We start from the raw sequence: 17,333 nt of genomic DNA on the forward strand, positions 1-17,333 counted from the left end.
ACTTAAATTCTTGCATTTTGAAGAGTCATGTCCTCAGAGCAGATTCCTGTGTTTGGATGCAGAAGGTGAAACTGGTGCAAGTGGATAGTTTCTGTAGAAAGCACTGCCGAATTTACTGATTATTTTTTAGACTTTTTTTTGCTTTTTTAGTGTCTACAGGATTTGGTTTTATTGTTTTCCATTTATTTCAAATAAAACCTCTGCAGCCCTGCAGGCTTTTGAGATCTTTGACCATATTTTTACCATTGGCAGCCAAATCCTCTGCTGTTTTGATCAATATTGTGGAATCCTCTCCCTAAATCTCTTAACTCTTCTAGAAGCTTTACAAGATCTATTGCACCAAGCTTTTGATTTCCCATCTTGATCACTGAGCTGTTTCAAGAAGGAGGACATGACTCCCCTTACCATAGTTGATAGAGCACTTGACTGCAACTCATGTTTCTAGCACTTACTGAGCTCACTCCATATTGCAGCAAGCAAGCACAGAATCTGTAAACAGACCCTTTGACAGAGTTTCTTTGTCCTTGCCTTTCAAACTTGGCATTCAATAAATCATCATTAAAAATTTCTTCCAGCTTCAAAAGTCCCCTATTCTGTATAGTCCTCTATTCTATATTTCAGCATTCTGAAGGGTGTATTTCATTCACAACTCTACTTTTCCATCTCTGGTGACCACTGCTTTTGCATTCCCATGCAAAAGGAGGGGATTCCATGCTGCTCTTTCTCTATTCAGTTATGATGAAGTAACTGAACGCAGATTAGGTGATTTAAGGAATATCTGCATTCAGTTTGTGTGATGACTCTGTGTTGCCTGCCTCTCTCATCCCTCGTTTTCCTCTTACTCTTATTGTATTTATTTGTTTTTTGTCAAACTTACATAGTCTCTTGGCAAGGTTAAGCTGCATATAATTGGCTGCTTCTTTCATTAACCTAGATTTCAATTCATTTTGGTCCATGGATGGAGGTTCTATACTGAAACCTTTTCCCTCCTTAATAATATTGACTACTCTTCATTGGCTGTAGAACCCTGGTCCATCCAGAGGTCTATATAATAAGTTTGATGCATTTAAAATATTTTACTAAAGCAGTATGAACTTGCCCTTCAAAGGTAATGAAATGAGTTATGTGCAGTTCTAGTTGTCCAGTTACAGGAAGGATGTGGCGAATTTGGAGAGCTTGTAGAAGTAGTTCACCAGGATGCTGCCTGGATTAGAGAGTATTCGTTATAAGTAGAAGTTGGACTGATTTAGACTGCTCATTGTGTCAGAGATTTAGGAGAAGCTGATGGAGGTTTATAATGTTAAGATATATAGATAAGGTATATCTCTCATCTTTTCCCATGGTGGAAATGTCTAGATTAATATTAAAGAATGTGCATTTAAGGTGAGGGAACAAACTTTAAAGATGTGCAGGATATTTTTTACAGAAGGGTATTACTTGCCGGTTGCTCTTTGCTGGGGAGCATTGAAAGTAGGTTTGGTTAACAAACATTTAGACAGGCAAACAAACATGCAGGAATGAAGAGATATGTATCATGTGCTGACAGATAGGTTTGACTTAATTTGGTATAATGGCCATCATGGGCCAAAGGGCCTTATGTTGTAAACATCTATCTGCTATAGTTTGCAGTAGAACGAAGTATCCTAATAATTTTGCATGCAAGTGTTTTACAGTTACTCAGTAACTTTGAAAGTCTGATTGCAATTTTGAATTTGACAATTAATTTTATTTTCATCCTAATGCTGGTGGTCCTAAGTTACTTGGAAAGATTTAATAGGTTATAACATTATTCCCTATAACACAAGAGATTGAGAGGTGATTTGTTAGAGGTTTAAAAAAAAATTAGGGATAGAGACAGGATAAATCAAACAGGCTTTTCCCCACTAAGTTTGGGTGAGACTGAGGTCATGGGTTAAAAGTGAAAGGTGAAATGTTTAAGGGGAACATGAGAGGAAACTTCTTCACTCAGGGTGGTGAGGGTGTGGAACGAGCTGCTAGCGCAAGTGGTGCCCATGATATAGATGTCGACTTTTAAGAGAAGTTTGGATAGGTACATGGATGGGAGGGGTACGGAGGACTATGGTCCAGGTGCAGGTCAATGGGATTAGGCATTCTAAATGGTTTGACAGAGACTAGATGGGTTGAAGGGCCTGTTTCTGCTGTTTGCTATGACTCTAATAGAAAGGACACAGTAATATATGTGGAAGATTAGGACATTGGGATCTTGGGTGATCTAAACCTATTGATGTGCCTTTTTTTCTCCTAATCTCATATTTTATAAACATTGGTGACAGTCATCCAGCTGGTCAGAATAAGTAGCAAATAGCACTTCCCAACTCAAAGCATAGGCACCAATAACAATGCAAAATATGTTGGGCAAGTTGCTTACTTGGGGCAGTTTATGCAACTGATTACACATTATCGATGTGCAGTGGTATGTCTGTTAATTCTGTTCTGTTAGCCTACTGTTTTTTAGTTAACCTATTCCCCCCTCTCTGGGTGATTGTGCGTTCATCTCTATGTCAGTCTTTAAACAATATAAATTGTAGCAGATAACAAGAATTCTGACCATTGCATTCTTTAGCCAGTTCAGCTCTCCAACATGATAACAGGTGATGATTTCCAGACAACTATCTAATTGTGCTTTACTTCTCATTAACAATCTTCATAGAGTTGTTTTTATTTTGTTTTCAGACTGTTTCTAATGAGAGTTATTGATATTCCCTACCTGAACCTCAGTGGACCAGATTGTAAGTACATTATTTTAACTGTACATAAATGTGCATCAGTTTGTTATGTCCCATAGAGCAACTTTGTACTACTTGTTAATTTCCTTAAGGGCTTTGAAAATCCAAAATTGAATTCAAGTAATTTTGTATGTTATAATCTGTTTATTTTAACTTGTACTTTATTTCCACTTTTAAGACAACTTTGATATGTGATTGGAATGGCAAGTGTGCTTATTTCATAAACTGAACAGAGGGCTATGCGCTAGGGAAATTCTAGACAGTTTCTAGAGTAGGTTACATGGTTGGCACAACATTGTGAGCCAAAGTGCCTGTAATGTGCTGTAGATTTCTATGTTCTCTAAACAGGCTAGTTGTCAGTGGTTTATGGTACTGAATATGATCATGCTATAGAAATAGGGGAATAGGGTTAGAACTTTGCTGAAACTGCTACAATGCTACAAAATGAAACCTATAAGACGCACAGAAACAAGTGCAGACACGTTGATAGTTTGCACTTTTGAAGGAAGACCTGTCCTCCAAGAAGGGGTGCCATAGTAGCACAGTGATTAGTGCGACACTATTGCAGCCTGGGGCTTCGGTCTTTGGCGTTTAATTCCAGGCTGTCTGTAAGAAGTTTGTACATTCTCCCCATGTCCATGTGGGTTTTCTCCGGGTGCTCTGGTTTCCTCCCATAGTCCAAGACGTACCGGTTAGTAGGTTAATTGGTCATTGTAAATTGTCCTGTGATTGAACTGTGGTTAAATCAGTTGGTTGCTGGGTGGCGCAGTTCATTGGGCCGGAAGGACCTGTTCCATGCTGTATCTCCAAGTAAATAAATATAAATAAATTTACAGTTAAATAGGCACTGACACAATTACAGAGAATTCTCGTAAAGAGAAAACTCAGGCTCAGTATTCATGGTGGTCATGTGTTTCTGTTTCTCTGAAGTGTGTTAGCATTTCCTTTGGAAAGGAATGTTAGACCAGCTCAAGGGAAAAGGAAGAATCTATACAACAGCTCAGTGGAAGTAATGAAAAGCTTTTTGTAAGAATGAAGGCCATCAGTTGTTCAAGGATTAAACCATGACTGTTTATTGGCAGGCACTTACTTACATATGCATCTATTTTTAACTGATTCATGTGTTGAGAGAACAAATTGTACTTATTTTTTTCATCCGCCAAGTTTTGAATCCCTGAAGCACCAAAGCTTTATCATCAACCTCACCAGTGTTTGCTTTTCTCTTTCAGTGCAACCAAAAAGAGACCATGTTCTCCATGTTCGTTTTCCCAAGGAATGGAAGACCAGTGACCTCTACCAACTTTTCAGTGCCTTTGGTAGGATCCTTCCCTTTGTCTTCTTGCAAAGTACTTTCAAGTTTCATTTCATAAAAGTCTAGCAATGTGGTCAACGCTGTTTCCATTTTAAAAATGAAGGATTTAATGCTGCATCTCAACCTTTTATAAAGGTTCTTCAAAATATACTTACTGATATATCTCCTTCCAAAAATGACTAATTTTATGGATTTTTCAAAAGTTTTGCTGCTTTGCCAATTTCAATTTATTATTTACGATGCCTGTGTCCATTGTCACTTGGAGCAAACTTTGTAAATGAAGTATACAAGATTAAGTTTCCCCTGATGAGTCATGTGGTTATAATCAGGATTTTCCAGTGAATGAGCAGGGAGGTTGTGCTGCAACTGCACAGGGGAATGGTGAGACCACACCTGGAGCACTGAGTGCAGTCCTGGCCTTTTAATCTGAGGAAAGATTTACTGGCTTTGGAGGTGGTGCAGAGGAGGTTCACCAGGTTGATTGTGGTGATGAAGGGTTAACCTATGAGGAGCAATTGTCACTTTCGACTATATTTACTGAAATACAGAAGAATGAGAGCAGATCTTCAATGATCCAAAGTACATTTATTTGCAAAGTATGTATGTATACAGTATACAACCCTGAGTTTCATTTTCCCACAGACAGCCACAAAACGAAGAAAGAAAGAAAAAGAGAAAGATCTTATGGAAACCTATGAAAGGGATAGATAAGATAGAGGCAGGAAATCTGTTTCTGCTGGTGAATAAGACTAGAATTGATGGGCATAGTTTCAAGACACCTCCTTACCGTAGGGAGCCTTTGCTGATTGGCTGTCGGTGACTAGTGGTGTTCTCCAGGAGTCTGTGTTGGGACTGCTTCTTTTTACGTTATAGTCAATGTCTTGGATGACAGAATTGATTGCTTTATTGTAAAGTTTGTGGCTGATATGAAGATAGGTTGGGAGCAAGCGGTTTTGAAGAAGTAGAGAGGCTACAGCAGGACTTAGACAGATTAGAAGAATGGGCAAGGAAGTGGCAGATGGAATAGTGCTGGGAAGTATATGGTCATGCACATTGGTAAAAGAAATAAAAGGGTTGAAATGTTGGTACATCATGGGCTGAAGGGCACTGATTGAACTGTAGTGTTCTACGTTTTATGAATATGAAGTTTGACAGGGCTCCATATACAAACCCCATTTCCAGAAAAGTTGGGATATTTTCCAAAATGCAATAAAAACAAAAATCTGTGATATGTTAATTCACGTGAACCTTTATTTAACTGACAAAAGTACAAAGAAAAGATTTTCAATAGTTTTACTGACCAACTTAATTGTATTTTGTAAATATACACAAATTTAGAATTTGATGGCTGCAACACACTCAACAAAAGTTGGGACAGAGTTAAAATAAGATTGAAAGGTGCACAGAATATTCAAGTAACACCAGTTTGGAAGACTCCACATTAAGCAGGCTAATTGGTAGCAGGTGAGGTATCATGATTGGGTATAAAAGTAGCGTCCATCAAAGGCTCAGTCTTTGCAAGCAAGGATGGGTCGTGGCCCACCCCTTTGTACCAAAATTCATGAGAGAATTGTTAGTCAGTTCAAAAGGAACATTTCCCAACGCAAGATTGCAGAGAATTTAGGTCTTTCAACATCTACAGTACATAATATTGTGAAAAGATTCAGAGAGTTCAGAGACATCTCAGTGCGTAAAGGGCAAGGTCGGAAACCACTGTTGAATGCGCGTGATCTTCGAGCCCTCAGGTGTCACTGCCTAAGAAACCGTCAAGCTACTGTGACAATTATAGCCACCTGGGCTCAGGAGTACTTCGGAAAACCATTGTCACTTAACACAGTCTGTCGCTGCATCCAGAAATGCAACTTGAAACTGTATTACGCAAGGAGGAAGCGATACATCAACTCTATGCAGAAACGCTGGCGAGTTCTCAGGGCCCGAGCTCATCTCAGATGGAGCGAAAGACTGGGGAACCATGTGCTGTGGTCAGATGAGTCCACATTTCAGCTAGTTTTTGGAAAAAACAGGCGTCAAGTTCTCCATGCCAAAGATGAAAACAACCATCCTGATTGTTATCAGTGAAACGTGCAAAAGCCAGCATCTGTGATGGTATGGGGGTGCATCAGTGCCCACGGCATGGGTGAGTTGCATGTTTGTGAAGGTACCATTGACTCTGAGGCGTATATTAAGATTTTAGAGAGACGTATGTTGCCATCAAGGCGACGTCTCTTCCCGGGACATCCATGCTTATTTCAGCAGGACAATGCCAGACCACATTCTGCACGGGCTACAACAGCGTGGCTTTGTAGACACAGAGTGTGTGTGCTTGACTGGCCTGCTGCCAGTCCAGATCTATCTCCTATTGAAAATGTATGGCGCGTCATGAAGAGGAGAATCAGACAACGGAGACCACGGACTGTTGAGCAGCTGAAGTCTTATGTCAAGCAAGACTGGACAAAATTTCCAATTGCAAATCTACTACAATTAGTATCCTCAGTTCCAAAACGATTAAAAAGTGTTATTAAAAGGAAAGGTGATGTAACACAATGGTAAACATGCCTCTGTCCCAACTTTTGTTGAGTGTGTTGCAGCCATCAAATTCTAAATTTGTGTATATTTGCAAAATACAATTAAGTTGGTCAGTAAAACTATTGAAAATCTTTTCTTTGTACTTTTGTCAGTTAAATAAAGGTTCACGTGAATTAACATATCACAGATTTTTGTTTTTATTGCATTTTGGAAAATATCCTAACTTTTCTGGAAATGGGGTTTGTAGATTAATGCACGTAGGGTTACTGACATGTAACATTTGTAATACAGGAAGCACTTGGAATAAACCGATCCTTTTTGTGATGGCAGGCTGTGACTAGTGGTGCACAACAAGATTCAGAGCTTGGGCCGTAGCTACTTATGGTGAATGTAATGATTGAGATGAGAGAACTAAATGTAATGGCTGCAAATTTACAGGTAGCACAAAACTGGGTGGTAGTGAGAACTGGGAAGAAGATGCACAGAGGCTTTGGTGAGATTTGAGATTCTCATATTTTGAGAAAGCAGACAGGCCGACAATAAGAACTTGTGTTCCAAAGTAAATTTTTTAATTATTTGATAATGTTCAATGGGTCAGGTAACACCTTTAGGTAGGAACAGTGTCAAGGTACAGGCAGCTGATCATTCTGAAGGACAGTTGAAACCTTTCTGATGAAAGTTAGTGGAGCTGAAGTGAAAATGGATTGAGTGGTTTGGCCCAATGAGCATTTTCAATATTTATTATTATTTGTTTTGGTGAAGTTTTACGGAATGTAAATATGATGGCTATGTGGCCAACTCTGTGTTGACAGGGCAGAAGGAAAACACCAAGCTGAATATTCCTCCAGTATCACTACAGATGCACTAATCCCACTGTCATGTGCTTAAATAGAGCAGAATCATCTACTTCTGATAAAAATACAGAATTAGCTTTGTCAATTCAACATAAGTGAGAAATGCCTGCAGATCTTAAATCATTAATTTGATCTCTGGATGACATAAATTACTTTCTCATAATCTCTTTGTCAAGAAATTGCAGTTAACTTAAGGAATATCATGGACTCTTGTCAACTTGACAAGATGTCAAAAGTTGTTCTGTAGGAGAATTTGAAAGGCTTGGGTTATCAAACTTGGAAGCCAATTGCCAAAATACATTTCTGTTGAGGATTGTAACTTTATTTTTCCATATGTTACTCTTCCTCCCCATGAGCCTCAACATCCAACACATCATTCTCTGCAACTATCGCCATCTCAAAAGGGACTGTGCCATCTAACATATCTTTAACTCCACGCTGCTGTCTCCTGCAGTTTCCGCAGGGATCACTCACTCCATGATTCTCTTGTCCATTCATCCTTCCCCACTAAACTCTCTCTTCACACTTATCCCTGCATGTGGCCAAAGTTCTACACCTGCCCATTCACCTCCTCCATCACCTCCATTCAGTGCCCCAAAGAGTCCTTCCAGGTGAAGCAACACTTCACTGCAAATCTGCTGGGGTCATCTTTTGTATCCAGTGCTCCCAGTGCGACTTCCTCTACATTGATGAGACCCATTGTAATTTGGGGGACTGCTTCTTTGAGCACCTCCACTCCGCCCTCCAAAAATGGAACTTCCCAGTGGCAAAACATTTTAATTCCAATTCGTATTCCAACATGGCCTCCTCTTGTGCCAACTTGAGACCACCCTCAGGGTGGAGGAGCTGTACCTTTATATTCTTCCTGGATAGCCTCCAGCATGATGGTGTGAATATTGATTTCTCCTTTCTGTTTTTAAAAAAAAATTCTGTCCCCTCCCCCTTCTTATATTCCCCACTCCCCACTCTGGCCCTTTACCTCTTCTCATCTGCCTAGCACCTTCCCCAGCGTCTGCTCCTCTTTCCCTTTCTCCTAAGGTCAACTCTGCTCTCCTATCAGATTCCTTCCTCTGTAGCCCTTTACCTTTCCCACCCATCTGGCTTCACCTGTCACCCTTCCAGCAAGCCGCCTCCCCCTCCCATCAACTTTTTATTGTGGCGTCTTCCCCCTTCCTTTCAGTCCTGATGAAGGGTCTTGGCCCGAAACATTGACTGTTTATTCATTTCCGTAGATGTTGCCTGACCTGCCGAGTTCCTCCAGCAACTTGTGTATGTTGCTTACCCTTCCTCAGTAGTTTATTGCTGTGCGTTAATAGATCAAAGAATAGTTCAAACAATGTGATTACATTGTCCAGTAGAAAACAGCTAATTAGAGAAGGTCTCAAATTAGTGTTGTAAGCCTACAGATGGTGAAAAAGATTAAGTTGCGATGAATCAACTTTATTCACAATGTCAGAATCAGGTTTATTATCACCAGCACGTGTCGTGAAATTTGTTAACTTAGCAGCAGCAGTTCAATGTAATACATAGTATAGAAGGAAAAAAACAATAATAATAAAAATTAAATCAATTGCAGTCTATGTATATTGAATAGATCAAAAATCATGCAAAAAAACAAATGATATATATAAAAAAAGTGAGGTAGTGTCCAAGGGTTCAATGTCCATTTAGGAATTGGATAGCAGAAGAAAAGAAGCTGTTCCTGAGTCGCCGGGTGTGTGTTGGTGTGACGTGCAACAAAAAATAACATTGAACAATTATAAAGAATTATATAATATAAAGTCAGATGTTGAAGTATGGATATGGAATAAAATGTGCATTAATACATAAATACCAGCATGCATATGTGATGTTAACAGTTATATTTTAAAAAATGGCTTTAAGTGTTTGAAGTGCAATGCAGCAAATAGGTGCAACAGAAAGAGGGTGTGCTGATGACTAGAATGAGTAATCACATTAACTGCCTGGGAGAAAAAAATACTTAAAGATGACTTTTAAGATGTTACTGAACTAGAATTTGGGCTTAACTGACTTCATGAATTAAATGAATGAACTTTGGACTTCCCTGAAATAGGCTTATTACTGCACCAAATTAGGAACATGGTACTTTTTTTAAAGAATAGTTTTATCTCCTTTATGTTTGAAAGTAACAAAGTGCTTTTGATGACTGCATGGCATGCATTGTAATCAGATATCAAAAATATGACTTGGGTTTAGTAAAATGCTAACAGTTTATTTTGATTTAACAAAGGCTTCAAATCATGCTCTTCCTATCAAGTGACATTTTGAAGTACAAGTTTATTAAATATTTGTATGTGACTGTGATTTCATTCTAATACTAGGTAACATCCAGGTGTCTTGGATAGATGATACTTCAGCATTTGTTGCACTGAGCCAACGGGAGCAGGTACAGATCGGTGAGTGCAGTTGCAAATTTTTGCAGAGTCAACTGTTCCTGCACAAAGGCTTGTGTAATCATGTTCCTCCTTTGTCGGTTTTCTCCCCCACCCCTGTTATAATTTTTTTCCCAGTTTAAAGATCCATGTGTACTTACTGACTGTACTCCAACTATTATTCATTCCTGTCTTGACTGATTTTTGGCAGGCTCCTTTGCAGGAGATTCGCAAGTGGGTGTGACCGTACCTTTGTCTAACTTCAACATAAACCTCCCAGAGCCAGAATCAGAATCAGATTTAATATCAGTGGCATATGTCGTGAAATGGTAGGAAGTGATTAGGAAGGGGTGGTATGACCAGTTTTCTTCTTGTGACACCCTGATTTGTTCCAGCTATTCCTCCCTGTCTTGCTCTGTTGTTCACAGTCAGCTGAACAGCAGAAACCAGCAGAGCTCGCTGTTGCCATCGGGAAGGAGGTACAGGAGCCTTAGATCCCACAACACCAGTTTCAGGAACGGTTATTACCCTTCAACCATCAGGCTCTTGAACCACAGTGGACAACTTCACTCAACACTGAATTGATTCCACAACCTATGGACTCACTTTCAAGGGACTGTGTAACTCTTGTTCTCAGTAATATTTATTTACTTCATTATTATCTTTATTTGTTAATTTTTGTACTTGCACAGTTTGTCTTTTGCACAATGATTGTCTTTTTGCGTGTGGCTTTTCATTGATTCTGTTGTATTTTGTTCTACTGTGAATGCCAGCAAGAAAACAAATCTCAGAGTAGTATATGGTGACATACTTTGATCATAAATTTACTTTGAACTTTTGAACAGATGAAAGTGGGGGAGGGAGGGGGAAGGGGTCGAAGCTGGATGTTGCGAATCTAAAAATTAAAAGAGAAACAATGATTTAAATACTCAGCAGGTCAGGCCTCATCAATGGCAACAGAAACAGTTAATGTTTGTGGTTGTGATGAAGGATCTTGGACCCAAAAGCATTAATTCTGTTTCTTTTCTCATAGATGTGACCTGACCTGTTGAATATTTCCAGCACTTTCTGGTTTGATGATAGCAGGAACGCTGAACTTGACATCTTGAGATGTGTGAGTCAGTGACTAAAGACTATATTGGTCAATCATCTGTGTAGTTTAACTTGGGGTAACAAAATAGAAGCAGAATCTCTGGGAAGTAGAATGTTTTGCTGTTAAGAAATCTGGACGGATGCCCATAGAGCACATGTGATAGTCACACAGTTCTTTTGATTCATCGGCTACTTGCACTTGTGACAGTCATTCAGCAATCTCAACTCAGAATAAATACACAAGTATAAGCACAAGGGTGATGTTTTTCCATTTCCCTTTGCAGGCGCCAAGACTTGACTAATTTTTGAAAAATTATTTTTTAATATTACTTGTCATATCAGTCTCGGTAGATCAGCAATTTTACCACCTGAAAACGATGCATTCAAATGATCACCAGTGCTACTGCTAAATAAGCTATGAGACTTAAGGTATTTCTGTCTATCTCTTCGCAGTTCTTCATTTTAATTCTCTGGGCCAAATCCAGTGTGAAAGTGTGAAGAGCAGCACAACTTAACCACTGATATAGTCAGTACTTGAAAAAAGTTCAATTCAAGGAGTGAGCTGGCTAATTGGATCAAAATTGCCTTGATGGTAGGCAGCAGAGGGAAGTGGTAAAAAGATGCCAATCCCCAAAGTAATAAAGGTCAACATAGCATCTACCTTCTTAACCACCCTATCAACTTGCATGGCAGCTTTAAGGGATCTATGGATTTTGACCTCTCTCATCCTCCACATTGCTAAGAATCCTGCTATTAACATTGTACTCCACCTTCAAGGCATGATCTACCCCTCACAAAGCCAAATAGATAGACTATCCCTAATCAGAATATGCTTCTCCAGATGGATGTAAATCCTCTCTGGAAGAATCCTCATCATGAGCTTTCCCACTACTGACAGAAGACTCACTGGTTTATAACTCCCGAAATTATCACTGTTACCTTTGTTGAACAGAACAGCATCTGCCATCCTCCAGTCCTCTGATACTGCACCAAGATCGATTGGTGTTTGCTGCAGTAGAGTGTTTCCTTCTATCTTTCCTCATTCAAAGTTCAAAGTAAATTTATTATCAAAGTACATATATGTCACTATATGCAACCCTGTGATTCATCTTCTTGCAGGCATAGTCAACAAATCCATAACAGCATAACCATTATAGAATCGATGCAAGACGCCGCCAAATGGATGTTTAACCAATGTGCAAAAGACAGCAGTTGTGCAAATGCAGAAAGAAAGAAATAATAATAAATAAGAAATGAATACCGAGAACATGAGATGAGATGAAGAATTCTTGAAAGTGAGTTCATAGGTGTGAGAACATTTCGGTGCTGGGGCAAGTGAAGCCTTTTCGTTCAAGAGCCCAATGGTTGAGCGGTAATAACTGTTCCTGAATTTGGTGGTGTGAATCCTGAGGCTCCTGTACCTTTTTCCTGATGGCAGCAGTGAGAAGAGAGCATGATCTGGGTGGTGGGGGTCCCGGATGATGAATGCTGCTTTCATGCGACAACTGTCCATTAGATGTAGCCAGTGCTGGGGAGATGTACTTTACCTGTGATGAACTGAGCAATACCCACTACTTTTTGTAGACCTTTCTGTTCAAGGGCTTTGCTGTTTCCATATCAGGCTGTGATGCAGCTAGTTAATATACTCTCCATCACACATCTACAGAAGTTTGTCAAAGTTTTAGAGGTCATGCCAAATCTTCGCAGGCTCCAAGGGATGTAGAGGCGCTGCCATGCTTTCTTTGTAATTCCACTTGCATGCTGGACCCAGGGCAGGCACTCTGAAATCGTTACACTGAGGAATTTAAAGTTGCTGACCCCCTCCACTTCTGATCCTCCGATGAGCACTGGCTCATGGACTCCTGGTCTCCTCCTCCTGAGGTCAATAATTAGCTCTTGAGGATTTTTTTTAAAGCTACTGTTGTTCAATGGACCGTTTGTCAGTTCTTGCCAGTCCATAGAACAATAGTAGTTTTAGAAATTCCTCAAAATGATGTTAACTGTGGTTCAGTTGATTGTACTCTCACATTGAGTTAAAAGGCTCTAGCTTCAAAGGAAAAATAATTAGTATCTTGGATGACGTTTCAGTAACTTCCGGAGGGAGATGAAAGATTAGCTTTATTGTGCATTGAAACGAACAGTGAGATGTGTGGTTTCCATCAAATCAAATCAGCGAGTGTCACCACACTTCCAGCGCCAACATAGAATGGTCACAGCTCGCTCACTCACTCTAATTGTACATCTTTGGGATATTGGAGGAAACCCACGTGGAGAACATATAAACTCCTTAGCGACAGTGGCGGGAATTGAAGGTACCATGTCGGCCCAGGGTTTCGGCCTGAAACATTGACTGCTCATTCCCTTCCATTGATGCTGCCTGACTTGCTGAGATCCTCTAGAATTTTGTGTGCGCTGCTACATTTAAAAAAGCATTAAACCTTCTCGTGTGTACAAAACGAAATCTATGGCACCTTTCCGAAAAGCGCAGGGATACTTTCTCTGGTCTTTTCACACATTTGTCCCTCGATCAACATTTTGGTAATTAGCTTATTTATTGTCACATGCACCAAGATAGTGGAGAAACCTTGATGTGCATGCCATTGGTACAGATCATTCCAAACGTAAGTACATTGAGGTAGTACAAAGGGAAAATTAATAACAGAACACAGTATATAATGTTACGGCTTCAGAGAATTTCAGTGCAGGTAGACAATAAGGTGCAAGGGCCATGATGAGGTGGATTGCAAAATCAGATCAAAGAATGGATTATCTAGATTTATCACATTGATTAGGAGCTTCATTTACAAACAATTGATCACCTTAATTACAGTAGCTACTCTTCTAAGGTACATTGCTAATTGTAAAACTTGGGATATTTTGCAAAAGAACTAACTTCCTGAATCTTGCCAGTATTGCATTCTTTTATAGATGAGATTTGTATTACTGAGATGGGTGGTCAGATATGGCCACAAGGTTTTTGTCAGGCAAAACTCTTAATATACTTTTCAAATATGAATTTTTTTCCATGTTTGGACTGTTCCTTTGGAATGTGATATCTAAGTTAATGTTTGTTTTTTTTAAGGAACCATTGCAACATTCAAAGTTTTTCATCTGTTCTGTTCCCTCTGAATTGATTCATTTGAATAGATATATAGTTTTGGAATAAGCACATCATTTCTGCATTGCTGCCTATGCCCTTCCTCCTAAAATTTATTCAGATTGTTTCTGTTCCAGGTGGTTGTTGGTTAAATTGACCATTTCCTGTATAACTTAATGATTTGAATGGCAGGTCATTGCAACAAAGCTAGCTGTTGTTTATTCTCCAAGTTAATGGGTTCCTTGAGCTCTTGATTTGCATTAAGTGAGTAATCTGTCAGTGGCATTTTGCATGGCTCCATAAAATGCAAATTTTCAGAGGAAAATGCCTAATCTTGTCAGGTTCTGCAGTATAAAGCGACACACTCAGTTTGCTCAAAGAGTCGTGGATTCCACGCTTGCCAAAAGCAATTAGGTCATGAGGTGCTCATCGTTTTGTTACCTGGATCAGATGCCAAGGTCCGAATGAGCTGACTCTTCACCTTCCAGGAATCAGCTGGCAAGCTTTAGGAAGGTCTCATTGGCAAGAAGGACTTTGCCATTTCCCAGTACATTCTTGTATCCTTTGCTAGGAGCTAAAACTCAATCACTCGCCTGCCTGTCAAAGTTGGGAGGCTTTTTAAGTTTCTTTGAATATCTGAGCCATTTCTCTACACCCCTTCATCTCTCATCTCTCTACACCCATGATTGTGTGGCAAGACACAGCTCAAACAGCATCTGTAAATTTACTGACAATACAACCATTGTTGGTAGAATCTCAGATGGTGATGAGAGGGTGTACAGGAGCAAGATATACCAGCTAGTAGAGTGGTGTCGCAGCAACAACCTTGCACTCAACATCAGTAGGACCAAAAAAACTAATTGTGGATTTCAGAAAGGGCAAGACGAGGGAAAACACACCAGTCCTCACAGAGGGATCGGAAGTGGAAAGATTGAGCAATTTCAAGTTCCTGAGTGTCAATTCTTTGAGGACCTAACCTGGACCCAACATAACAATGCAGCTATAAAGAAGGCAAGATGGCAGGTATACTACTTTAGGAGTTCAAGGAAATTTGGTATGTCAGCAAAAACTCTTGCAAATTTCTGCAGATATACCGTGGAGAGCATTCTAATGGGTAGCATCATTGTCTGGTATTGGGGGCGGGGGGGAGGGGTGAGGGGCTGCTGCACGGGATTGAAATAAGCTGCAGAACATTGTGAAGTCAGTCTACTCCATCCTGGGCTCTAGCTTCCGTAGTATCCAGGTCATCTTCATGGAGCAGTGCCTAAGAACGTGTTGTCCATCATTAAGGACCTGCATCACCGAGGCCATGCCCTCTTCTTATTGCTGCCATCAGGAAGGAGGTACAGAAGCCTGAAAGCACACAATGATTCATGAACAACTTCTTTCCCCGTCATTCAGTTTCTGAGTGGACATTGAACCCATGACAGGACCTCACTATTTTCTTACACTACTCATTTAATTTTTCCAAAATATTCTCTTGCTGTCGCATTACGTTGTACTGCTGCCGCAAAGTTAAAAAATTTAATGGTGTGTGCAGGTGATATTAAATCTGATTCATTTTAAGAGATTTAAAATGGCTTCAAGTAATTATTCAGTCACACCGTTTGATCATTACATGGGGTTTAAGGCATTGTTTGAATTTTTAAAAAGTCATTCAACTTTTAAAAGGAGTAGACAAAATGAAAAAGGTGAGAAAACACTTTTTCATTGTGTCTACTTTTAAAAGTTGAATGATTTATTCTATTAAAAATTGAATAAAGGCAGTAGAGAGAGCACTGCATTTTCTCTATAATAGCAGCACTGTATTCTGCATTCTGCTTTCCTTTTCCTTTTTAGTACCTTGATGTCTTTGGGTATGGAATGATCTGTCAGAATGGCATGCAAAAGAAAGCTTTTCATTGTATCTTGGTACAGGTAACAATAACAGACCAAGACTAGATGTTAACTCAGAAAATGAGGAAGTGAAATAATAGATCTTAAAAGGAAAAAAAATTGCTGGAATACTAAGCAGGTCAGGCAGCATCTGAGGAGAGAGTGGTGTTCACATGGCACCCTTTGAAAGCCACCTGGAAATCCAAATGTAGTACTTCTACTGACTCCAGTTTCATTGTGTTTCTTACTTCCTCTTAGAATTCTAGAAAACTTAAATGCAAAATGAAATCAAGTTCACTTTAATTGGGGAAAAATTTGTAAGACAATAAAGGTCCTTCCACTGCCACCTCAATAATAGATTTCAGCATTTTCTTCGTGACAGGCGTCGTCATCTGGCCATAAACAAAAAAAGAATAAAGAGTCGATGTTTCAGGCCAAGACCCTCCATCAGGACTGATTGATGCCGCTTGACCTGCTGAGTTCTTCTGCATTTTGTGTATATTGCTCTGTTATTTAGCCAGTTGTTTCCTGCTTATATTTTCTGTTCCTTCTTTCCTTTTATGGTGTTAATGACACATTTGTGCCTTTCTAATTATCTAGGACATTCCCAGAACGTAGGAAGGTTTGGCAGATTGAAACCAATTCATCCACTGTCTAGTCATTTCCTTTAAGTCCCTTGGATGCTGGCCATCTGGCCCAGGCACTTTCTGTCCTATCACCATATTAGTTTGCTTACTAATTTTTTCTCTAGCAATGAAGAATGTTTAAAGATCCTCTGTCTTTTAAGACCTTTGGTTTTTTAATATTGTAGGGACACACTTATAGTGTCTTCCCCAATAAGATAATTTTTTAATATCTCTGCCAATCTCTGAACTATTCTTCCTGTTTCTCCTCAGTATTGCCCTCTAAGGGACCAATATTTACATCAGTTTTTATGCTCTTTCTGAAGTTCTTGCCAAATTTTTAAAAATTATTTGCCAGTTTGCCACCACATTCTAAATCCTCCTTAGTTAATTTTTGAACACTAGTTTCAGCCAAGTTTCTAAATCTCGAACTGAATTGGAAAAACTATCATGTTGCAATCATTCTCTCCTAAAGGACTCTATACTCTAAGATTATTCATTAAAAATGTTTCATTACACAATACCATGTCTAAAATAGTCTACTCGGTGCTTGGTTCCTCAATCTATTTCTCCAAGAAATCATCGAAGATACATTCCATGAACTCATCCTCAAGGCTACTGTTGCCATTTTGATTCTTTTCCAATTTTATAATTAATATGAAAACCTTTCATAAAAGTTTTCATTATTTTTTCCGTTGTACAATGTTGTTTAGTAGAGCAAGGGTTGTAGATTAAAGATTGGGTTATCAGACAGTAGGAATTAATGCTATTTTTGGATTGTTATCTGAGGTACCCATGTAATTAATGCTTGTAA

The 17,333-nt window shown here is 39.3% G+C and overlaps 1 protein-coding gene across 2 annotated transcripts in view; it reads left to right on the top strand.

The window, feature by feature from the left end:
- The window catches only part of parn (poly(A)-specific ribonuclease (deadenylation nuclease)), a 165,259-nt gene that overhangs the window by 59,389 nt on the left and 88,537 nt on the right, over positions 1–17,333 (top strand). For both annotated transcript variants that reach the window (XM_073060256.1, XM_073060257.1), the window contains exons 19-21: positions 2,695–2,750; positions 3,977–4,063; positions 9,782–9,856. In XM_073060256.1, coding sequence (XP_072916357.1) covers positions 2,695–2,750; positions 3,977–4,063; positions 9,782–9,856 — 218 coding nt within the window. The remainder of the gene's footprint in view (positions 1–2,694; positions 2,751–3,976; positions 4,064–9,781; positions 9,857–17,333) is intronic.

The sequence above is a fragment of the Hemitrygon akajei genome, chromosome 11, assembly GCF_048418815.1.
Source record: "Hemitrygon akajei chromosome 11, sHemAka1.3, whole genome shotgun sequence".
NCBI classification, from domain to species: domain Eukaryota; kingdom Metazoa; phylum Chordata; class Chondrichthyes; order Myliobatiformes; family Dasyatidae; genus Hemitrygon; species Hemitrygon akajei.